Source organism: Eublepharis macularius, chromosome 2 (assembly GCF_028583425.1).
Source record: "Eublepharis macularius isolate TG4126 chromosome 2, MPM_Emac_v1.0, whole genome shotgun sequence".
Taxonomy (NCBI): Eukaryota; Metazoa; Chordata; class Lepidosauria; order Squamata; family Eublepharidae; genus Eublepharis; species Eublepharis macularius.
The window spans coordinates 35,076,221-35,101,449 of NC_072791.1; the positions used below are offsets into that span (position 1 = coordinate 35,076,221).

The 25,229-nt window shown below is 41.7% G+C and overlaps 2 protein-coding genes across 6 annotated transcripts in view; one reads left to right on the forward strand and one right to left on the reverse strand.

Annotated features, from left to right (window-relative positions):
- The window catches only part of PTPN21 (protein tyrosine phosphatase non-receptor type 21), an 81,878-nt gene extending 75,057 nt beyond the window's left edge, over positions 1-6,821 (forward strand). For all 5 annotated transcript variants that reach the window (XM_054970874.1, XM_054970875.1, XM_054970876.1 and 2 more), the window contains one exon: positions 2,200-6,821. In XM_054970874.1, the coding sequence (XP_054826849.1) occupies positions 2,200-2,328 (129 nt within the window). In that variant the 3' untranslated portion in view covers positions 2,329-6,821. The remainder of the gene's footprint in view (positions 1-2,199) is intronic.
- Positions 6,822-12,286: 5,465 nt separating this feature from the next.
- SPATA7 (spermatogenesis associated 7) overlaps positions 12,287-25,229 on the reverse strand; it is a 75,803-nt gene continuing 62,860 nt past the window's right edge. The window contains exons 8-12 of the mRNA XM_054972287.1: positions 24,114-24,187; positions 20,767-20,820; positions 16,329-16,406; positions 14,826-14,883; positions 12,287-12,839 (exon numbers count right to left, since the gene is read on the reverse strand). Coding sequence (XP_054828262.1) covers positions 12,372-12,839; positions 14,826-14,883; positions 16,329-16,406; positions 20,767-20,820; positions 24,114-24,187 — 732 coding nt within the window. The 3' untranslated portion in view covers positions 12,287-12,371. The remainder of the gene's footprint in view (positions 12,840-14,825; positions 14,884-16,328; positions 16,407-20,766; positions 20,821-24,113; positions 24,188-25,229) is intronic.

Sequence of the window (25,229 nt, forward strand, 5' to 3'; positions counted from 1 at the left end):
TTGAAAAGTTACAATCAGACCATCACGCCAGTCTCCTTCCTTCCATTTGTTGGTTATGTGCTCTGATATTAAGCCCTTGAAACATAAGTAGCCTAAGGGCTGTGATCCAGCAATGTGGAAATGGAAACATAAAAGGACTTAGCACTGTTCCACTTGGCCAACACCTAGTGCTTTTCTCCCCATATATTATAGTGTCCAGAAACTGCGCATTTTGCACAAGCGGAAATGCAAGTGAGGATTCAGTATGTTTCACGTAGCACAAATGGCTTCTGCTGTCTTTTTCTTGCATTTCTGCTTGTACGAGAGCTCTAATGCAAGTAGAAATTTTGAGCTGGATCCAAGTCAGTACTTAATTGCAGTTGTTTTTGAATGTATTGAGTAGAGGTGGGCATGATTCTTGTCACTGTCTGAAGGAAGGGGATAACCACTAGATGTGTTTGTCGGATGTTATGAAAACCCAGAATAACAAGAAATCTCAACGTGCACATAGTCCAAGGCATAAGACCTGCTTTGGTGGTAGCAGAGTAAGACACTGTCTGCTGTGCTAGCACCAAAGCTGATCTCAGTCCTTGCTTCAAGCTTGGGGGAGCCTTCATGCAAGATGCCCTTGGAGGATCACCTCCCTCCAGTGGGCTCAATGCCACCCGCTCACTCGCCTAGCTTCCAGGAACAAGAGTACACATGATGCTGCCTTATACTGAAGCAGACCATTTGTCTGTCAAGGTCACTTTCACACGTCCTTAATGGGATGGCCTGCTAACGGAACTCACTCATTACACACGTCATTGTTTCCCATGAGTGAGTGGGTCATGATGACTCCAGTTTTTAAGCATTTTTTGTGAGACCTGTTTTGGTTGGTGTTTATTTTTGATGCAGGTTTTCCGCATGATTATCCCATCATATTAATGCATGTGGAGGGTTTTTTGCACTTCAGAAGAGCCCTCCCACAGTAGAGAACAAAGTACTACGCATGCCCAGTTTCTACAGAAGCTGAAAGACAGGACAATGGTATAGTGCAGTCCCAAATGCACTAAAAAAAAAAGAGGGAGATGTTGGGTAGGTGGGAATGCGCCAATATCATTTGTGACGAGGCACAGATAAAGAACACGTTTTCTGTTTCGAGACTTTTTTTTTCATGACAAACACCCACAAAACGTGCATGAGGACAATTCATGTAAAAGTTGAGTTCTCAAAGCAGATAGGGAAGATATGGCTTTGGGACAGGGAAAACCTGAAAAAAATTGTAACATGTGGAAGCGGCCAGTGTCTACTTTGATTGGCAGTGGCTCGCCATTCTCTCAGGTCTTTACATAGCGCGAAACTCATGGAACAAGGGCGTCTTCCTGGCGTGATTTCTGATGTCATCCCACTATTACCTGATCCTTTTAACTGGAAATGATGGGAACTGAACCTTGGACCTTCTGCTTAGAAAGCATATACTCTACCATTGAGCCATAGTCCTTCTTCCCTTGTCCAGGAGGACTAATCTTCATTACTGCGCAGAGGGAATGAGCTGCTTTATCAGCAGCAGTAGCTGCTGCTTGCTGACATTACTGCTCACCAGCCTGTCGAAGCGGGTGAATGAATGACAATGGGAAGCAGCAGCAGAGGGCTTGGACCAGTGGTAGGCTTCTCTGAGAGTTCAGCAGTTGCACAAAAATGCCAACCCTGATGCTGGCCTTGGATGGCATTTGATTGCATGAGATTTTGTGGGCATGAGGGTTTTTTTTTTAACTGTTCAGCATTCCTGCACAGCCACAATATAATGAAGCCTGATCAACATCTCTGCGATACCTGAAGAAGTGAGCTGTGGCTCACGAAAGCTCATACCCTACCACAAATTTTGTTAGTCTTATAGGTGCTACTGGACTCTTGCTCTTTTGTACTGCTACAGACTTAACATGGCTACCCACCTTGATGTATCTCTGTGAATGTTTGACCATTTTCAGAGATGAGAGTTAAATAAAGTGATTTGGCTGAGATCAAAGACAAAAAGTCAATGATCACCAGAACAGGGATGACCATCTGGGAATTATAGAGTCAAATGATCAACAATCTGAGCGTTTCACATTGTTTTATTTGGTCTTTTCTGTGTGAATGGTATTGCGTGATTCAGTGAAACAGACTGTTGCTGATAACTTGTAGTCTGGACATTTGGGAACCATTTGACCATTTTCCAATCTGATCATCTTTTTCTAGGCATTGGACGTCCCAAGAATGTTGAATATGTTGAGACATCAGAGGATGATGATGGTGCAGACGTTGTGCCAATACACATTTGTTTATGGAGTTCTTCTTCAGTTCCTTAAGAGTTCAAGGCTTATCTAAACCTTCCCTTCTCCACGTTGAGACCTGTTATTTACAAGAGTTTACAAAAGCAGAATTTGCCTTCTGTGGGGAGTTGTCAAGGACACAACTTACATGGAGTTACCTTTCTGATATAGTTTGAAGAAGCTGAGTGCAAGTCCGGTGTCGTCCTTTTGGTCTTTGAAGAGCAAGGCCTTGAGCAAATAGGCTCTCCTTTCTTTGTCCCTGTGCAGTTATAGCAGGAACAAGAAAGGAAGGAGTGTGTGCTTTTTGTAAATGTACTGGTATGCCGTGTTTTCTATGTACTCTTGAGAGTGTGTTACTGTAGGCAAACCAAGTGCTGATACTACCAAGATAGCACAGTGTCCCATCAAAAATCATGGATGGTTTATTTTTTTAATTCAATTTTTATTTTTAAAAATTCACTTCCAAATTAGAGAGATAAAACCCTGAAATTATACTTATGTATGTTTGTAGATATTGGGGTGGGGGGTGGGGAATAAGACGTGTGCCCGGAAAATGCAAAAGCCACAAATGGTATCACTGTGCTTTGAATTTTGTATTTAAATCAATGTTAATATATTTTTAAGTATCCGTGGATTGCACCAATTCACATTGGAACCAACAGCTGCAATAAACCTCTAAAAGTAGCACTTGAGGCAATTAGTTTTATATTTAGCTAATTTTTTCTTGAACTCTTCATAAAAACTATAGAAAGCACAATATTACAGAGTAGATATATATAAGTGAGGAATGTGGGGTCTTGAGCTCTTTTAGTTAAGATTTGCACAGAGCAAGAGGAGGACATGGGAAGTGGTAATAGACTGTACAGTGTCGAGTGTAATAAAATAAGCAAGAGCAGTGTCATTGAATGAAAAAGGTTAAGTCATAAAACGGGAGATGAAATACACTTGGCGTTTCTCTCCACCACGGTATGATATAAGGGGTGAAAATGTTGCCAAAAGTATTATTATTTTATTTTGAAGATGGTTGACTACTACTTGTTGAAATCATAGTGGATGAAGGTGACCCTTAAGCACTTTTAACAAGTGGGCGTACCGTTACCATTCTTTTTTTTTTGTCTTAGGAAATACTTTTTAAGATAAAGCAAGTGAGAGAAGACCTGGTTTTAAAGTAGAACATGGTTTTTGGGGCGACTGGGGAGGTTGTGCTTGAGGCAGGAAGGTGCGAGTGCCCTTGCTGGTTTACATTCTCATGTAAAGGTTGCAGTATTACTAGTTTTGTTTATATTCCCTATCAAGGAATTTTTTTAAAAAAATTTTTTTACATTACAATCCTTGAATCAGTTTCTGTCAGCTCACATATTCCTGGGCGATGTCTTTAAAACTACCGTCTCTAGGAGGAGATAAGGACATTAGAAGGGACTGTGCATTTTTTTTTTTTGGTAAGGTCTACCCACTTCTTTATGATCACTTGGAGGCCAAGATAAAGTAAAGGTCCTAAGTGGACCATAAAAGCATATGAAGGCATACTTGTTTAAAGCAAAAAAATATGATACCCCTCACCCCCATAATGCCTATCATGTAGCCAGAGGGTTGTGGGTTAGGTAGCAATTCTCTGCAGATGCTTATGCAATAAACTTAAAATGGTTGTGAACATCACAAGAGTAAATAATTTGCCACAAAGCTCCTCTAGCTGTGTATGTGGGACTGTTTAGCCAATGATCAAATTAATGTCTTGTTTCTGGAACGAGGCGCAGATATGTTTTCTTTCAGATTTTGGCCATGCTGATTTGGGGGCTGTTTGGTCCCCAGGCATGTGAGGGTAAACTGCTGTTGAAGAGACTTGTGGAGTGCCTTAGTCAGCCTCATTCTTTGGCCTTGGGACATGTTTTTGGACTGGCCTGAATGCTTTTGAGGACAGTGAGGCTGACTTACATGGTGCCAAGTGATGGGCCTTTTGTCATCTCCCTGTTGGAGATCAATCCAGCCTTCCATCCAATCTTTAGGTCGATCCAGCCATCCTCCATTTTATAACACAGCAATAACATTTGATTTATATACCACCCTTCAGGACAACTTAACATCCGCTCAGAGCAGTTTACAAAGTATGTTATTATTATCCCCCACAACAATCACCCTGTAAGGTAGGTGGGGCTGAGAGAGCTCCAAAGAGCTGTGAGTGACCCAAGCTGGCTTCAAGTGGAGGAGTGGGGAATTTTGCCTTCCTTCAGGCTAAGGAGACTTCTTCCCACTTAAGTGGCTCTTCCTCCAATGGAAGAGCCCCTTAAGTTGGAGTAAAGCTTCAAACATGAGACCAAAAGGAAAAGTTGGTGTGTGGGGAGGGAAATAATAATAAAGTTTGCTCACCATCAACAGCAGCATCTTCAGTTGACCCCACTGTGGTATGGCATTTTGGCTAATTTCTTGGACAACACAAGACACTGACAATGCTACATCTGACTTTCTCCTCAAACGGGGTCTCTTGTATCAAAACTTAACTGTGGATGGGGATATAGGGGAATAGATTTGACGATAACAGAGGGATTTGGAACTATTCTGCATGCACAACAGGGCAATTGGAACAGTAAAATTTGTACATGTTTTTTTTTGTTAACATGACAGGATAGGGGAATATGTTTTCACGTGTCTGTATTGAATGGGGCTCTTGAAACTCAAAAAAAAATCTTAGAGGTTTTGTTAAATTTGGCTTTGGTTTTATCAGGTTATTCCTTGAAAATGTATTCAGCACAACACATGGTTTGTGCATCTGCCCCGCTGCTGAGAGGCCTGCTGCCACCATGTAAGTCACGGGCAAAGTGTTTGCAGGCAAACAATTTTCTCGCTCTCCTTAAAGCATCTTCTAGTGCCCTGTGTCAGTGAAGCGAAAAGAACTACTCAGAAATCTCACTGGTGCAACTATTGCACTGTCAGATTTGGAACTGACCTCTTATCCAGTGAAGCTTTTGGGCCTTCCCTTTTCACCCTGCAAAGAATCAGCTGCTTGCATTGCATAGCAAGTTGCTTTTGAAACTCAGGGGAATTTTAAAAATGCTTTGTGAAGCGAACATGAGCAGGGGGCAGCTATGAAAAAAGATGTTTTACTTGGCATGTGCAGGACTTTGGGGGAAGCCCAATGACGCACTCTAGATTGTACCTCTTGTTATGACACCCAGGTGTGGAAGTTTCCATGACACCCTTATGTTCGTCTCTGCAGTTTCACTCAGAACTGTGCAAGCACAGGCCCTGATGTGGAATGTCCAATTGACAGCTGTTACACTTGGTTTGGCAGGTCCAGGGCTTTCCCATTCATTTCTTCCCCAAGAATCCTGCTGGTCCATTTGAAGTTAGTTTCTTTGGTTCATTTTTCTTGGGAATCTTTTTTTTTTTGAGCTGAGGAATGAAGCAAGGCTTACAGTAAGTGGCTATTGGATATAAGTTGTAGGTTTTTTTACAGGTGTATGAGCGAGATTGTGTCTTTTAGATCTGCAGCTTTTTTTTTTTTAACTCCCATTAAAAACTTTTCTCGAGGCAAAGCTGAAGAAGAAATCATACAAAGGGAAAGTTGCATGCTACATTATTTCACTGGAATATCCTAAAACATTTAGAGGCTGAAACGGTATGGAAACCTCCTGAAACTGTTCTGAGAGGAAATTGGCTGGCTAGGAGATCGAATTTTTCCCCGTAAGGTAAGATATTTCTGTCAAAGAAGCTGAACTGATACTCCTTTCTGGGCCCTATCCTGCACTGCACCTGGGGCCAAAACACCTATTGACTTCATTGCTGGTTTAGGACAAGCAGCTAGTCCTGGTTCACGTTACCACAGTGGTGTCAGAGGTGCTTCCCCATTCTCTCCTCAGTTTTTCTTGTCTTAGCTTTATACAGGAACTGTGTAGGATGGGCAAATGATGTGGTTCTTTCCCACACGAGTATTGGCCTCTTGAGGGGTTAAATAATGTTTGCCTGAGAACGATCCATATGATTTGCATGTCCAAAATGGTTTTGCCCAACTGGACCGTAAGAAAGAAGCTCTGCTCTTCTTTCCACTCTGACAACATACAGAATATACAGCCCCTTAGCCCAAAGGCTATTGGGAAACTGTTCTGAGCAGGAAGGGTTTTAACGGATCCTGCAAGGCATCTTGAGATTCCAAGACCTCAAAATCCCTTTAGCCAAAATGGGTGCTTAGCTACTTTTAGGATTTTCTCTGCAACAAAAGAGGTGCTGGATCTTGCCTTTAATTTCCCCTCTTCTTTTTATGCCAGTACTGATTAGTACTGTGCTTCAACAGTAGCACGTGTCATTATCCAAGTATTATTTTTTTCTAGAATCAAGCTAAGAGTTTTACGGTGTGTGCTGTCTCGTCCTCAAGTCAATACTGTAAAAATGTATAATCACCGCAGCTTTAATTCCTGTACAATTGAAATGGGTTTGTAAAACAATGTACAAATTGTATTTCATAGATAGGCTTGTTTTACTTTGATATGTAATATATGTGAAATGGATTATATTACAGTCTATTTTTGCCATGGAAATAAATATTTGAAGTGCTTATATACTAGTTGTTTCATTACTTTAATAAAAATTGTACGGGAAACTGTAGACCAAAGCATCTCCTAATGTAAAATGTGATACCAGAAGCATGTTTCGTATAGTTTGGATATTGTTTAGCTTATGTATTGTGTATTAGATTGAATGACAGAACTCTTAATAGATGGAAAAGGCAACTCTGAAAATGACAAAGGCAGGGGAAAGTAGTTGTTAGTACTTTGAGTTTCGTACCAATATGGAGCTCTCTCCTGGTCTGGACTTCCAAATCAATATTCTAATTTCAGCGTTTCCAAATCTCTGGGTGCTTAAATCCAGAGTCAGGAGCCATGAACACACAAGACAGATCTTTCTACAAACATGAGAAAAGTAGCACCTGCAGCTTTAAGAAACAAATGCTCTCCGTGGCCATTGCTAGACAACCACAACAGTATTGCTAGTTGAAGTCTTTATTTCTGTCAGGAAAAGGGGGTGGTGGGGCAGGGTCATTTCCAGGGCTATTTTGGCCTTTGAGGGAAAACTCATCAAGGCCCGGCGAGCAGCAACCACCAGACAATACCACACATCCCATGACTCACCCAGGTCCTGCTGCCCGCTACTGTTCAACAACAGTCACCTTATGAAAGTCAGTGTAGTGCAGTGGTTAGAGTTTCAGACTAGGATCTGGGAAACCCAGGTCAGAATCACCACTCTGTCACAGAAACTCACTGGATCACTGTGGGCCAATAATACATACACAGCCTCACAGTAGGGATATGTTCCGGGGGGGGGGGGGGATCAGTATTTTTTGGATCCAGCTACTGGGAAGGCCATAAATATCAGTATTCCTAATATTCAGGGCTTCCTATACTGGTTTTTTTGTGTGTGGGATTCTGAAATGAACAAAGATCCTGAGGAGTTAGCCGTGTTAGTCTGTAGTAGCAAAATCAAAAAGAGTCCAGTAGCACCTTTAAGACTAACCAATTTTATTATAGCATAAGCTTTCGAGAATCAAGTTCTCTTCATCAGATGCATCTGATGAAGAGAACTTGATTCTCGAAAGCTTATGCTATAATAAAATTGGTTAGTCTTAAAGGTGCTACTGGACTCTTTTTGAAATGAACAAGGTCCATTATTCCCTATGGGAAAGTCTTCCTGGCAGGCTGAAATGGCTGTTTGTGAAGCAGATGACATCAAAATTGCATCAAAGTGATGGCTGCCTGTCCACTAAGGACCCCCCAAGTTTCAAAAAGATTGGTTAAGGGGTCCAATTCTATGGGCCCCAAGTAACGTGCCTCCAGCTACTTGCATTGTTTTCTAGAGGTAAATCCAATGCTTTCCCCAGGACAAAGCCCTAGCCAAACACACCACATGCAACCACTGACCAAAAAGAACGAGCAAAGCCCAACAGGACCAATGGCAAACCAGAGAACCCCAGCAGAACCAACTTATCAGCAGATAGAAAAAGGCACACACTAAAACTATCTTGCTAGGAAGTTGCAGCAGGTCACGGCAGCTTTGTGTTTTTACCGCTTTTAGCAGGTTTTTCTGGGCAAGAGGAGGAGCAGGTGGGTGACTCTCAAGAGGTGAATGGGATCACACATTACACGGAGCTCAACTGTCTGTTCAATCATGACAGTTCTCAGACCACAAGAGAATCGTGATCTGACAGACAGCTGAGCTCCCCCTAATGTGCAATGCCACTCACTTCTGAGAGTCGCCTCCCCCCTCCCTTTTTCTCCCCCCAAGTAAGCTCCAGTAGCTAGAGAAAAAACTGATGCAATCTTTAAAATGCCAGCCCTGATTAATCAAATATTTTTTTAGATTAATTTGTACTAGCAATATCCATATATACAAGAATCCTGATGTCAATCAGGATTCCTGAATATATCTGTAAAATACCAATATTAAACCAGAGATGTGATTATACATCCCTATCTCATACAATTGTTGCGAGTATAAAATGGAGGTGAGGACAAGGGTGCAGTATGTTTTGGGTTCCTATTGTGGAGAAAGGCAGGGTATAAATGAAGAAAATAAGAAATATAGCTGATGAGGGGCAGATAAAAGTCAAGATTGGTGTGTGGTGGGAAGAAGGAAGCAGGGAAATGTGAGGATATATGGGTTGCCAGGAGAATGGAAGGAGAAACTAGTAGGGGAAGGGGAAATTAGATGCCATCTGCAAGTCTTTGCGAGTCCCCGGCTTGAAACCATCTAATGACAAACTTAATGGTTCTGTACCTGTCAGTAGAATAGCAAAGATGAACTACTCATAAGATACGGGGGTCTATAGACTTGTAAGAATCTTTGAAGTATGCTAAAAAAAAGTGACTTGTAGTTTTTTTTTAAAAAGTAACCCAACATTCCAACAAACACAGAGTTGGTCTGAAAGTATGGAACACTGGACTCATGAGTATGTGTGTGTGTAAAGTGGCTGGATTTCACACACAGTGTTCTGGATTGGAGAGCATTACAGTCACTTTACACTCAAGATAGACAGGTATGCGTTTCTAAGGGCTCCGATTCCTCCCCCTGCCCCTTCAAAGTTCAGTTCTGGTGAGGATTAATTGGGACTGGGAAAAAATAAAACCTGTTTTCTCTGACTCTAATTAACTTAGAAATATGAAAGAGGTGGAGAAGGAAAAAAAGGTTGGAAATTACACATACACATAGTGCAATAGAAGCCCTATTCCCAAATTACAGTGAACACATGTAGAATCTGTGTACAGTGCACATTTGATTGTTCTTTTTATGTTATGGTCAACTCATGTACAGCTGAACACGTGATACAAACCTAGGGATGCCTGCTGATAGCTGGCACCAGGTGAGAGATGGGGGGCAGAGACATGGGAAGGGTACCGTCATCATGCACATCATGTTTCTCCAGGAATTGCCAGAAATTCTATGATAAAACCTAGAGCAACATGACATCACTTCTGGGTTTTTGCTAGAAGAGTCATCACATCATGTGCAACATCAGCGATTTTTTTCAAAGTTCTGCTGCTGCCCAAAGGAACAGTGGCAGGAAGCATGCTTGCCAGACGAGAGTCTTCTGCCATAATGGGTGATCTGGCAACTTTATACAATTCACATTTATCCAGGTACTATCATTAAGTAGTGCTCTATTTCCAGGAACTATTAATGTATGCATGAACTTGCTCTGCCAAGAATGACCTCGCAATTCATTTCAAAGGAGACAGCTGATCCACTTGTGAGAATCGGAGCAGTTATTTTTTAAGAACAGATGGTGGTCCTGTGTCTTATTACCAGAGTATTGAAACCAGCCAGCTGAAGCCCCAAACAGTTTATGATATTCTGGAGGTAGGAATTGGGGATTAGAGGGATATATGCAATGAAGTACATTTCCCAGTCCCTCATCTCTTCTAGCAATTCCTCGAACTTTGCTAGGTACATATAAATTCCACATATAAAGATAGGTTTGTAAAAAATGCTTTTATTTAGAGTTAAGGCTGCTGCATATACTCCTTTTTCACACCTAGTTGTGCTCAGCTACTTCCGAGCATTTACTAGCGGCCCTGCTTAAGGAGACAAATCCCCATCAAAAGATGCATCCAAACTCAATGGGATATACGGCCTAGGAAAGATCCTCGACAAACTCAGAAATGGAAGTCGTTGCAACATTTTGGAGAGTGGTCATTTTTGAATATCAGGTTCTTTGTTGGATTTTCTGTACATCAAATTAAAAGCAGCTTTGTGATCCTAAAAAATACACTGTCAAGTAAACAAGAAGATTGAGTGTTAATTTACGATGTAGTCTGAAGGTTCTTGTTCAATTGCAAACTAAGTACAAGATAAACTTTCCCAGAGTAAGGAAAGTTGGGCCATGCAAAAAGTTGCCTGTGGTATCTGAACAGCATGCTAATGCTGAAGATATTTATACTGGTTTGGCTCCAGATGAGATGCTTCTGCAGGCACATGAATTTCCACTTGCAAATTATGATTTTACCTGCCTCTCTAGTCCCATCCTCAAATGTCCCCCCAAAATCCTGTTCTTACATTTTGAACAGCCATTGGAAGTGGGAAAATCCTTCCCCATGAGTGGAAATCTTCGTTCCCATAGAAATTTTAATTTGAATCCAACCCACTATGCCCAGTTCGGGTATTTTTTTTACCATCAGTACCATAACTCCCAGCTGGCATATTTAGTTGAAAGGTGCTGCAGATACATTCTGTTTAGCCAGACAAAAATTTCATTATTTGTTTCCTCAAAATTGTAAATTGCACATGGATGCTTAGAAAAGAGGCAAGACTTCAATAGCAGTATCAGGTTCTCCCATAGTAGTGATGAGATTACAAACTGCATTTTGTGATTGCAGCCTTAATGAGGAAAAAGTGAAATTGCATATTAAAATAAGGGCACAAAATGAGTGTTTTAATGAAAGATTTTTTTTGTTTTGCTTTCTCCATCTGATACGCCAGATGGTATAAAGCAAAAGGCAGAGGGAGCTCTTCCACTGCACAATTAAGAATGTGACACTTAACTAAATGAAGATAGTGACAGGCAAGGTTTTTTTTTACTGTAAGGATGGTCATCAGGTGGTCTGTGCACTGGACTAGCCCTACACAACCATTTTATTTGAATCTTCTTCTACCCACTTGTCATCAAAGTATGGTAAAACATTTGCCCAGATACAATGAAAGAGAAATAATACACACAATGAATGAGATTCCATGTTTTATAAAATCTTCTTTGGATTTTATATATGCCACTGCTGAGCTTGAGTGTGGGTGTATACAGTCAACAGCAACTATATTCTAATCTGTCTGGTGGGGGTAACAGTTTGTGCTGTAATACACACTGCTTGGCCCTAGACCACTCTTGGGAGAAACTGAAACAGCTTCTTTATAGATGTCCTTGGTTTCTATTGTTTCTTGGCCTGATCACATACACAACAGCATGCTGTGCTCTTGTAGACAAAGATTTCTCCCACCAAACAGCTGGTCAGCACTGATAGTCTGTTGGTGAGAGGCGTGCAGTGGGTGCCTGGAATCACCTCCCCCTATCAGCTGATCTGTGCTCATTTGTTTGGGAGGTATGCTGCAGAGCAGGCACTGTCTCTGTCAAAATAAACAGGGCAGCCCTTGTGCACATCAGAGCTCCCACATCCATCAGCAATCACTGGACCAGCATTCAGGAACTGCTGCAAAGAATTAGATAAAAATTCAGTAGCTTGTCTTACATCAGTGACGGCATACGAATGCAAAGACTCTCCGTTTTTACAACTGCAAATGTTGGATCCATTTATTAGAAAGAGTTTTATAAATAATCACACCCTGTAAAATATATTTAATACCTCTGTATTTCGAGTTCTCAGCAGAAATGCTGTTGCATGCAGCCGAGCTTTGCGAAAATTTACCTCTTGCCCTCTACAGTGTGTGTTAGTGTTCCATTCACTAAAGCCTGATTCATAATCCTAGGACCCCGTTATACAATAGGTCACAAGTGAATCCAAAACAGAAGATGAACAAAAAATGGTTCACTAGCATTTTATTGAATGAGCAACATTCAAGATGTCTACGCTGCTGGTTTCTTGGTGCTTTGCTGCTAGTTGTTGGCTATTCTGCGTTGTCAGTGGTAATGTGAAGGGATTCTGCCATGCTTTCTTGGAGCTCGTCAAGTTCCTGCAAAGACTCACTTGTTTCAAAGTCGGCATCGCAGGTGGTTGAACTTAGTGTAGGCGGCAGGGTGGACGAGGTGATCGGGTTTTCTTCAAGCACTGGGCAAGAGGGTGGGTACAGGCCAGCATTCAACAAACCATTTAGATCTTTGGAAAATTCATCTGTGCCCTCCACCTTGTGGAATGCATCGCTGCATACAGGAGGTCTTGATATAGCTGCCGCACTTGCTATTAAATCCATTGCCTTTGAAAGTTCCTTGCTTTTTTCCGTTTGAGGTTTGTCAGGGAGTTGGAGGTACTCTGCTGGTTCGTTCTGAACTCGACCCAATGAGTCAAACCCTTCCTTTCTCTCTTCTTTGCAACCCAGGTCCTCCTTCAGAATCTCCAACAGGTGGCGCATTTTGGTCTAAAATTTAAAAGAAGAAATGATACTGGAGTTGTTTTTTAAATAAGCTAGATAGCATTGTTTAAGAAAGGAAGATTAAAAGGTTGTGTTTTCAGAAATGAATGTGAACTACTAGATAATAAGACAAATGCTCTGCTAATGAGTTAGGGACCATAAACTTCACCCATAGGCTTCACCTCTACATTGCCTTACGTACTACCTGTTGCTTTAAATAGGTGCTCCTATGTCAGCCCTAGAATTGCTTATGTTCTGTTTCAGCATTTCTTCAACTCTGTATTGGACTCTTGCTAATGTGTTATGTCTTCGTAAACTTGCGTTTATTCACCCTACAGCATTGTTTAGGAAATTGTCCTTGATCCTGACGGTACTACTCTCACACTGTGTAATCCGCCTTGAGTCTCAGAAAGGCAGACCATAAAGGACATAAATAAAAATAAATTGACACCTTCCTCCCAAGTGTTCCTTCATAGAGAGGGAGGAATGGTGGCTCACTGGCAGAGCATCTGCTTTGCATGCAGAAGGTCCCAGGTTCAATCCTCAGCACTGCCAGTTAGGGCCAAGCTAGACATCCAGGTTTTTAAGAGTTTCCTGCAGCTACACAGCAGCTTTGGGGAACAGCTGTTGAAAATGAAGGACAGCCTATTCTACATGGAGTATTCTGTGCATGTGGAGCAGTAAATATGGGGGGGACTCCCCCCCTTGCTACCGTTTGGGCTCTCTATTTTTTAACAGCCATTTACTTTTTAACTGCTGTATGGCAACAATGGATATGGAAATAAACCGATCAGGTTCATGGAAATCAAGAAATTTTACTGAAAAAAGACAAACTTCATTTATAGAGAAGTTGCTTTAACCGGACTGGGATTCCCTTCAAAAGGATACTGTGCGAAAATGCTCCCCACTCCATATGGGAATTAAGTATTCAACCCAGTTTGACCTGCCTCATTATTTTAATATGCTGGCAGTTCCAAAACTGAGGCAGTCATACATGATCATGCGTCGCAACACGTTGCCAACAGCCCAGGTGAAGGCCCGTTCCCTTAAGACCCCGTCAGATCAGCACTTTTGTGACTGTCCTCTGGCAGTGGTTGATTCATTGTCTCATACTTTTTTCTACTGTCCAAAGTATGCAACGGCCCAGAGAGAGCTTTCTTAGGAAATGGCTACCGAAGTACCCAGTCATCTGTGACTCTTCAAGATTAAGGCTACTTCTGAGTAGCCTCTGCAAAAGCTGCATTGTGGACCTGGCCAACTTTTGATTGACTGGTTTTTAATTCTTAAACTTTGTTTTACAGTGTATGGCCTAAGGGCTGTTAAACTTGAATAAACTTGACTTGAACAGAAACTGCTGTATGGCTGTGGAAACCCAAGTTGGGTCTGGGGAACCTTTAAAAACCTGCATGTTCAGAGAGACCATTACAAGATCAGATACAGCATTCTACCGGAGAGCTGCTGCCAGTCAGAGCAGACATTAGCGACCTTGACTGACCTTAAGGCAGCTTCATAAGGCAGCTTCTTAAACTGACAAACAATAAGTTCATTAGGAATTTTTAACAGGCATATAAGATTATACCACATTTTAAAAGGTGAGAGACAGAAATTGAGTGCCAGTGTGTGTGTGTGTGTGAGAGAGAGAGAGCATGTATCTACTGTATAGAAAAATAGGTTCACAGACACTAGCACTGATGTTAGTTGAACGTATATACCAAGCAATAGACCATGTATTAGTCTGTCTAGCACAGCTTTAGAGAATGACTGGCAGCAACTCTCCAGGTCTCAGGAAGAGAAGGGTGTTTCCCCAACTCCTTATTCCTTCTGTTCTTGAGCTGGAAATGCCAAGGATTGAATCTGGGCCCTTCTCTACAGCAAGCAAGTGGCCTATCACTGCGTCACAGCCCCGGCCCCCTCTTGACAGCCCTTTAGAAGACCTCTTTGAATGCATTTTCATATGCTTAGCACTTTTTATCTTTTACGAACAGGACAGACCTCATTGAGATGATTCTTGTTTTGTTCTATGTGACGCTCAAACAACCGTTCCAAAGCCCTAAAAAAAAAAGAGGAAGTAGTAGCATTTTGGGTCTTATGCAGAAAAATCATCCCCCCCCAAGAAGAATAAATGCCCAATTAACTCCTAATTGGTAAGAGGGGTGGACTAGGATCTGGGAGACCCAAGTTCGAATCCCTGTTCTGCCATGAAATTTGCTGGGTGACTTGCTGGGTGACTATGGGCCGGTTAGTCAAATCTTCCCGAAGTCAAAGCTTCCTTCCCCACCCACCTCCTGGCTAGGATATAAAGGCTCCAAGATCCCCACTCCTCCCTGTATCTGTGAGGATAACATGGAGGAGGGAGAGCAATGTTGCCACTTGCTCTATTTTTTAACAGCCATTTACTTTTTAACTGCTGTATGGAAACTGTGAATATGGAAATATTCAGAGAAAAAACAGGATATAAATATCCAAATAAAATAAATATAAATGAATATTGTTTGTCTTTTATCAGAAATATGCTAGTTCTAAGCCTACATCTTAAAGCTATGCTACATCTCAGCCAGGGCCAGCGCGCCCATTGAGGCAGGTCTGCCCCCCCGCCTCGAGCGCTGAGGCGCCGAAGGGGGCGCCAGGGGTGGGGGCGCGCACCGTGGAGCTGGCGGTGGCAGCGCCGGCAGCTGAGCGGGAGAGATGGGAAGCTGCTCGTGCACCACCCTGGCTGCCTGCCGTGCCTGGCCCGCAGCTGCTGCAGCCTGCCAGCCCCACCTGCCCCATGCTGCCACTGCTGCCAACACACACCCCCAGCCGGGCACAGCAGCAGCGGGCCAGGTGCGGCAGGCGTCCGGGGTGGCATGCGGAACAACAGTGTGGGAGGGCTGGGAGGACGCATGTGCACCTCCCAAGCCACCCACCACACCAATGGGGCCGGCTTGCTGCGTTATGATGTCACACGCAGTGATATCATCATGCATTCTGGGGCACGTGTGTGCACTCTCTGTGCGTGTGTAGGGGCAGCAACAAACCTGCCGCTGCCCCCAGCTTTGTGCGCCAGAAACCCTGGCACCACCCCTGATCTCAGCCTACAAGATATTGTGCCTGAGAAGGGATGAGATTTAGCCCTAATCTACTGGTCCTCCCTTGACAGTATGCTGGGGACCCGGTCTCTTCACTCAACCCCTCCCCATATGTGTTGGCACTGTAGGCAGGTTCAGGCTGCTCCACCCTCCAACTACAGTTGGGCCATGCTGCTGACACAGCACTTTTGGCTCCTGGATGCCACTTTGGCAGTTTCAGAGAGGACAAAGAATGAGAGAAGTGAAACAGTCGCTGACATGTTGGACTTGTTCCCCAAGTATTACCCATAGTATTTCTTCCTCCAGCACTGGCAGCACAATGACAATTATAAATCTGCCCATATTACTTCATTTTGGCTTATAGCTGATTATAAGGCCATGCATATCATCATTACAGGGATTTAAAACTAAACACAAAACATCCAACCTGTTTGAAAACAATCCAAGTTTCAGGATCTCATCTGTTATGTCCTGGATGAAACTTAAATACAGAAGTTCTTCTTCTCTGCACAGATAATATAGACAAATCTATCATTAATCTCTGAGCAAAAATATTTATCAAACTGTAGTAGAGACAAACATTGGCCTTTAATAGGCTTGTGATCAGAAAAGAAGTTCTAGTCATGAAGATATCTGATAGTCTCTACATGTGCTACAGGATTTAATGACTAGCCTATTGGGATGTCCCCACTATGATCTGAGGGTCCTTGGAGGTTCCATTTTTCTGAACTTGTAAATAAACTCAAGTTCAGCAATCTCATGTTGTAATTTGCCCCTGAAGCTTCTTTCTATGAGAACTGCCCCCCGCCCCGCCACAGGGCTGAATAAAGACATAGGATTCTTATCTTACTACACAGATCCAGAGGAGTTAGCCGTGTTAGTCTGTAGTAGCAAAATAGAAAAGAGTCCAGTAGTATCTGACCAAGAGAACTGTGATTCTCGAAAGCTTATGCTACAGTAAAGTTGGTTAGTCTTAAAGGTGCTACTGGACTCTTTTCTATTTTATTTTACTACAGATGCTGTTTTTGCTCTAACCAAGCTGCATTGTACTTTTACATTCTGACTCCCTTCTTTGCTTCACCCCACCCACCTCCTGGCTGGGATATAAAGGCTCAGGGATGTCCCCTCCTCCCTGTATCCGAAGAAGGCACCTTTGACTCTCGAAAGCTTATACTCTTGAAAAATCTTGTTTGTCTCTAAGGTGCCACTGGACTCAAATCCTGTTGTTCTACAAGCACAGATAGTTACTGCATTTACACAAAAGGAAGATGAACTCTGTAAGATGATTCCCCTAAAAAGTTTTATTATTATTATTATTGTATGTCACTGGAACTAGTATGTGTGTTTAGAATTACCCTCTCTTTTTCTTGATGGCACATGCAAAATATTTTTTTTCTTCCTTTCAAATAAACGGTATAGCTTCTTGAGAAGCTAATTAATAGGAAACAGAGAGTGAGTATAAACGGGCACTTCTCACAGTGGAGGGTGGTGAGCAGTGGGGTGCCACAGGGGTCGGTATTGGGTCCAATGCTTTTTAACTTGTTTATTAATGATTTGGAATTGGGATTAAGCAGTGAAGTGGCTAAATTTGCAGATGACACGAAATTGTTCAGGGTGGTGAAAGCCAGAGAGGATTGTGAGGCACTCCAAAGGGATCTGTCGAGGCTAGAAGAGTGGGCATCCATGTGGCAAATGAGGTTCAATGTAGCCAAGTGCAAAGTAATGCACATTGGAACCAAAAATCCAAAATATAAATACAAGTTGATGGGGTCTGAACTGGCGGAGACTGACCAAGAGAGAGATCTTGGAGTCATGATAGATAACTCACTAAAAACGTCAGCACAGTGTGCGACTGCCATAAAAAAAGCTAATGCTATGCTAGGGGTTATTAGGAAAGGGATTGAAAACAAATCAGCCGGTATCATAATGCCTCTGTATAAATCGATGGTGAGGCCTCATTTGGAGTACTGTGTACAGTTCTGGTCGCCACACCTTAAAATAGGTATCATAGCACTGGAAAAAGTACAGAGAAGGGCAACTAAAATGATTAAAGGGTTGGAACACTTTCCCTATGAGGAAAGATTGAGGCGCTTGGGGCTCTTTAGCCTGGAGAAAAGACGACTGAGGGGAGACATGATAGAGGTTTACAAGATAATGCACGGGTTAGAGAAGGTAGAGAAAGATGTGTTTTTCTCCCTTTCTCACAATACAAGAACTCGTGGGCACTCTATGAAATTATTGAGCAGTCGGGTTAGAACAGATAGAAGAAAATACTACTTTACACAAAGGGTGATAAACGCATGGAATTCGTTGCCACAGGAGGTGGTAGCAGCTACAAGCATTGCCAGCTTCAAGAGGGGACTGGACAAATATATGGAGCAGAGGTCCATCAGTGGCTATTAGCCACAGGAGATAGATGGTATTCTCTTTGTGGGGAGGTGGTGCTCTGTTGTCTTGGTGCTGGAAGGAAGGCAGTGGGAGGGCTTCTGGTGTCCTGGCCTCACTGACAGTCCTTTAGATGGCACTGGATTTCTAGCCACTGTGTGTGACAGAATGTTGGACTGGATGGGCCACTGGCCTGATCCAACATGGCTTTGCTTATGTTCTTATGTTCTTATGAGAACATGGGATATACACCTGCTCTGGGTGTTTAAGACAGCCAATGTGAGGTTTCAGGTTCAAACCCCCCACCCCCTCACAGATGCTCAAAGGGAGACTTTGGGATGGTCATTTTCTTTCAGCCAAATTCACCTCACAGAGTGGTTGTGGGGACAACACAGAAAAAGGGCAAACAATGTTTGCCTCCATATTGAGTAACAGAGGGTGAAAGTTAGGTAACTAACCTTAATAAAAAGGATTTGATTTCTGCCTCCAGCTCAAAAGAGGTGGTGGCTTCATCCATAACACACGTTTAAGACACCCTGGAGCGTTTTACCCAACTGGTTCACATATTATGCATGATTGTAACTGGAATAAGGCACATGGGATTAATCTTTTCCCTCATAAATCATCTTTTATTATTGCCATTCTGTCACCATGGTAAATGTTATTTCTATACCATTTTTACTAAGCGTTAGTGAAACAAGACAAAACATCTCAAGTAACAGGAAAGTAATTTAATTGCTCTTATGCCTAAACAGTAGCAGCGTTATTTAGCAAGCAGGTTTCCACTAATGTAGTACACAAAGACTTAATAGAAGTAATCAGCCATCAACATGCAAATCTGTTAATGTGCTGCTATGTTTCCCTGAATAGAAACAAATGATGTCTCTGTTATGTGGGGTGGGGTGTGTGCGTTGAGCATCACAAACACCTTGAACAGCTTTGGCAAGCACTCAGTTGGATCTTACATTAATCAGTTTACGTCTGGAAACCCTCCAACTACTTAGCATTCTGTTCATACAACATGTGGGTTAGTGGTTTTAAGAGTGAGTTGCATTCCTAGAGCATCTTCCAGTCATGCATCGTACAGCTCAGGTGATTTTGAGAATGATTTTCCCATCAAGAAACCAAAGACAGAACATGAAAGCAAGCAACAACTGCTGACCAAGGGCAAGCTTCTTACCACCATTTCCCTGGCTCAACCTTAGCTGGCCACTTTTGGAGTTTGGAGAAAAGTTAGTGAGTGGCCACCAAAAATGGGGCCAATCACAAAATGTTGGGAGATTCCAAGACAAGTATCATCCTTTCACGGAGGCAGATATTTCCAAATGGATGCTCCCTGCATGCAAAAAGGTGATGCCTCCTGGATTCTTCTTAAACACCCCCTGCTCCACTGAAGCAAAGTAAAACCAGGACTAGCTATTTGCTTTGGAGAAGAGATACACTGGAGAGAAGTGGGAGCCAGGCATCCATGGTGACCACGCTGAGTGGCCTTGGAGTTGACCGTTTGATATTTAAAAAATCAAGAATTGAAGGAAAACAGAACCTATATGAATAAGAAACTCTAACACTATCACGTAAAAAACCTTAAAATCTATTCTCGAACTAATGGAGTTTTCTTCTGCTAAAGGCTTATGTACATTTCAAAATCAAGAAGAGTAGAAATAGTATACATCTACAGATAGATAAACAACACCCCTTTAATAATAAAACATAGATTAAAGACCATACACGTTTTGACAATTGTCTTCCTCAGCGGTCACAGAATAGGTAACAATATACAAGGATAAAGTATTACAAAAATGCAAAGAATGCACAATTAGTTAATTTTTAATTGTTTTCCATTGAATTATGTATTCGGTAATTTACAGGATACCACATATAGAAACTCTGTAGTTCTTTTCCTGCTGTTGAAGCAACCTATTTTACAATATATAGCTTCCAGAATGAGGTCATTAATTAATTTTATATTTTTTATGGTTTGAAAATGTATATATTTTCCTTTTCTAAAAACCTCTCTCTTAGATATATAGAAAGGGGGGTAATATTTAATACTGACCAGCTGTGCCCTTTTATTTATTACGTATTCTTTGCATCTTTTGAGGTATTGCGTATCTGTAGATGTATACTATTTCTACTATTCCTGTTGTGTATAGGCCTTTTGTGGAAGAAAACTCCATTAGATCAGGAATAGATTTTAAGGTTTATTTACACAACAGTTTAGCATTTAGATATCATTTTCCTGCAATTCTTGATTTTTTAATTTTTGTGGCACTTTCCCTCTTTGATTGCTTGCTTGCTTGCTAATGCCATGTACTCTCTCTTTCACTGTATTCTGTGGCTGGTTCTTTCTAATGATGTTTTAATATCTGCAAAGAGTTTATCTTTGTTGTAAGCTGCCTTGGGTTGAGAGGAAGCACAGCAATTGACTAAACGATTGATAAAAGAGAAGAAATTTTCTATAAGAAAAAAATATTACTTACTCAGCCTGAATTTTTCTCATCATTGGGGACTGCCCAGAACATGGAGAAGTCACCCTAAACCATAACATGAGGCAGAGATATCAGACACAGAGATAAGTTCCATGCTACAAACATACCAGTTTCATATCAGTCTGTTAAGAGTTTTCCCCAAAGAACTTGGGAATTATAGTTTGGTGAAGTAGGTAAGAATTCTCTATTTTAGTCCCTTCAAAGAACTACATTTCCCAGGGTTCCCTGAAAGAAGGCATGACTACAAATCTGACTTAAATCTGTACTGTCTGTGACTATGCCCTGAAAGTAAGATTGAGTAAACACCTAGGGACTTATTTTTGATCCTCTTCTTCCTCAAAGAATTCAGTGTTTCCCTCCTTTTCCATTTATCCTCAGACAGCAATGCATTAGATTACTGTTCAGTAGTCCAAAGTCACTTGGAGAATTTCATGGCTACATGGGGATTTGAACTTGGGACTTGAAGATCCCCTGGATTTCTTCACTCTACGGAGGCAGGCAACTCATGAAAAGAATTGTTCATGTAAGATCATCTATTAGATACTCAAGGTTTTATGTCTCAGAGGCCCAGTATGGCTATTTCTTATGGGCTTAAAGGAGACTTTATCTAGACTGGAAACATCATAGCACATAGAACGTATCTAACGAACAGCCTTCAGCGTGTTCTACATAATAATGCTATTATGAGAATCACAAGAGGTAATCTGAAAAAACTGCTTCTGACAATGCTGCCTTTCAATGGAGACTTTTTTACGTTACTGAATTTACAATATCCTCAGCTTCTGGTGGGAAATACTCCTCAAGTCGCATTTTGATTCACTGATTTTACAGGTCGCTTATCATACAGCTTTTATGTTGCAGAATATGTCTCTCACTAAATCTATTTGGTTCTGATGTTTTTGTGCTCTTTGGAAGAAAGAGCGGGAACAGACTACACAAAAGACTGCTGTGCCTTCCATAAAGTGAACACGCATATACACACACATACCTCGGTGGAAACCGAAGAGGCTTATTGGAAAAAGACACAGAATCCTCAGCAAAATTGGGGGGGGGGCAGGGCTGGAGCAGCAAGAGGCTGCAGTTGTATGAGATAAAACTGATAAAAAGGCAAAACTTTCTCAAAAAAAGAAATCTATATTTAAAAAAAAATATTATATTTGATATCACAGTCATGGAGCACATTATATAGAAACAGGAGAGTTTAACCAAACTGAGGAGGCTGAAGAACAGGAAACTGGCTATAAGGGTGTGTCTTTACTAGACTCCGATGTTGATTTCTCCCTCTCTGGAATCACAAGAGTTTGGGGAGGGGCTTCAGTCTTCCAGCTCCATTCCACCTTCTACTTCAACACACTCATTTTAAGCTTCTCCTTAACCCCAACTCTCATCCAGCTATCCCTCCCCCCTTCTCTTATTCATGATCCATTTTTTTAACCAAAGACAAAAAAACATTTGTGCCAAGTGGTCTTTAGAACCTTTTCCATCTGTAGTAAAGGGTAGCAACTTATCAGCCAGTTTGCTGGTTTGCCAGAGACCCAATCAATATCCTGATTTTGTGGCCTGTGTGGAACTTCCAAATGCGAGGGATCATCAAGCACTTGGTGAATAACAATTCTAAGCTGCCAGACTGTGTTCAGGCTCACAAGTTGTGCGGACCTTATACAGGAGGAAAATAAGAAGTGCTTGTGTGTGTAATTCAATCTATGTATAATTCAATCTTCCATGAGAGCACATACAAGAGATGTGATAAATATCAATTTCTAAAACATATAGTGCCAGCTTAGTAGGTCATATGGTGTGGAGACGGGCTTGCATTCTCTTAATTAGGGTTGCCAGTGAGCAGCTAGCTACTGGTAGAAGTCTGGGGGAAGTGGGGACATGGAGGGGCACCATCAGGAGATGGTGTTACATCACATCCGGGGGCGGGGGGAAACAGAAGTTACATCAGTCCACTCTAGGAATTATCAGAAACTCTATGTATTCATGCTTCCTTAGTAATTAATTTTTAAAAAATTATTCCAAATACGCTTTCTCACTTTTCTATTTTTTCAAAATTCCAGATACCTGGATTAGCACAAATCCAGATACCTGGATTAGCACAAATCAGAACTCTTTTTTAAGCCTTGCAGTGTTTATATGTAACAAGTAATGAGCATGCACATCATTGAAAGAAATTCCAGCTGCCTTCTTTATGCAGAGATCTCATAACATGATCTTTATGCAGTGATCTCAAACAGAAGGGCAGGAAGTTGCTTTACGCAGCCCAACCTGATTGACCCAGAATTCATATTGATTTAACTAGAACAGCAGAGTCAGGTATTTTGGTTTTAGAAGAGCAGAATTCTGAAAAGTCTTTGCTTTTCTAGTTCTAGAGGCCCATCTAGTTAAATCTATCTGATTTATGAGCCAGTCCAGCCATCAGAGTCAACTTGATGACTGGCTGGGATGTCAGAATTTAAGAGGGTGCCACCAGGGTCGGCTATGGGAAAGCCTTTGAGAGAGAGAAATGCAGCTTGCACTCTTGGAGGAAGTGTACAAACGTGGCTTAGCATTTCATCAGCTGCATGAGAAGATCTATTACACTTGGGAAGATAGGACCAAGAGCCCAGGTCTCCATTGGTTTCCCACATTTAGACAAGTGTAAAGGGGAGGAAGTATTAGAAGTAAGAGGCGCTGAAAATGAAAACAATATACTTGTGATTGTTTAATGAGTCAGAGCAGTGCAGGGGTTAGAATGGCAGCCATGGAGCTAGAAGATCCAGGTTGAAATCCCCATTCTGCCACGGAAGTTCGTCAGGTGATCAAGGCCAGTCACTGTCTCTCAGCCTAGCCCACCTCACCGGGATGCTGTTGTGAGGATAAAATGAAGGGGAAAACAACACCGTAAGCTACTTGGGGTTCCCCTCAGAGGTATAAATATATAAACAAATAAATAAAATCTACTGTTTTCTGCTGCTCAACATATACCACACAGAAGACGAAATGAGCACAATTTTAATTCAACAGGGGTAGAAAAAGTTCTTCCTTCTGGTTGAGTATGTGTGTGAACTAATTCTTCATCATTTGGCTCAACATTTCTTCCAATATTCATTTTAGTTATTGTACCCTCACTATTGGCTAGGATGAAGAAAATTTCTCTTTCAAATCTGCTTTGCAACTTTACTAGTTTTGCTTCTGGAACACAATCATAATAAATACTTCCACTTTGATTGCACATAAACGGCCTTAATCTCCAAAAAGACACCCTGTTAGGTTTCACAGATAGGCTTGATAAGGTCACTTTCACCAGCAAGGAGATATAGCGAAAATATGAATATTTTCCTCTGAATTTCATGTACCTTGGTGAGGAGAACTGAGAAGGAGCCTTCCTTTCACCACACTTATCTGCCATAGCAGATACTGAGTCTTCCACCTGAAAAGAAGAGAGAATTTTTTTTAAAAAAATCCATTATCAATGATGTGAAAAGGAGGGAAGAAATTAAACTAGGAGAAAAGGGAGCTGATGCAGCAGGATTTGCGCTCTGCTAAAAACATGTGGCATGATCCTCCCCCTCGTGCCCATGTGTGCTTCTGCTGCTGGGCTGGGACCAGTTCAATATGCTCAGACTGATCACATGAGGCATTCCTGCACGTTACAGTGCAGTGTGCACCTTTCTGGCCCCCGGCACACAAGCTAGTCCATCAGTGGTATGTTACAAACTTTTCAATAAAACTATTTTTCAAAAAGAGTATGGGTATGCAAAACACTGGAGACCAGAAGTGAAGCAGGTTGCTCAGTAATTCTGTGTGAGGCAGAGGAACGCACAAGGCTAGGTGCATTAACCCAACAGCATGTCTGGGTGAGGGAGGGAAGGCATCCTCCATGGGGATTCCCATAAAGCCTCTATTAAAGGGAAAGGATTTTTTTTCTCCAGGCCTGTTGGCAATCCTATTCAGAAGGAAGGATTGTGTTTGTGGTTATGTCGATGCCTCTTCAGACTGCTCAGAAGAGTCATTTTAAACAATAACAAAAATGTTTATGAAGAGTACTACTGCACTGTTTATGTATGCATGTTTGTGCACACACACGTGCATTATAGGAAACAAAAGTACTATTTTAAAAATCTGAACAAAGAGCAGGAAGCAGCCAACCTGTAAATAAAATTTTAATTACAGTGAACGTATCTTTCTAACGTGGTCATTTCTCTCATGTATGATCTGTGAAAAAATATATTGTGCAAAATGTCACAGATAAGACTAAAAAGAACTGAAGAACTTGTATTTCTCATACTTGTTTCTAACTTTTTGTGATCATATATAGTTTGAAACTTGTACTGGAGCATCTTGAAAGCCTTTTCAGGCAGAAGGGCAGGAAGTATATTTAAAAATAAGAAATAAAGGAAATAAGAAGTAAATTGGTCCTCCCCAATTTGAGACTGTATGAAAAACCAGATCCTTAAAAAAAATTAAACTCA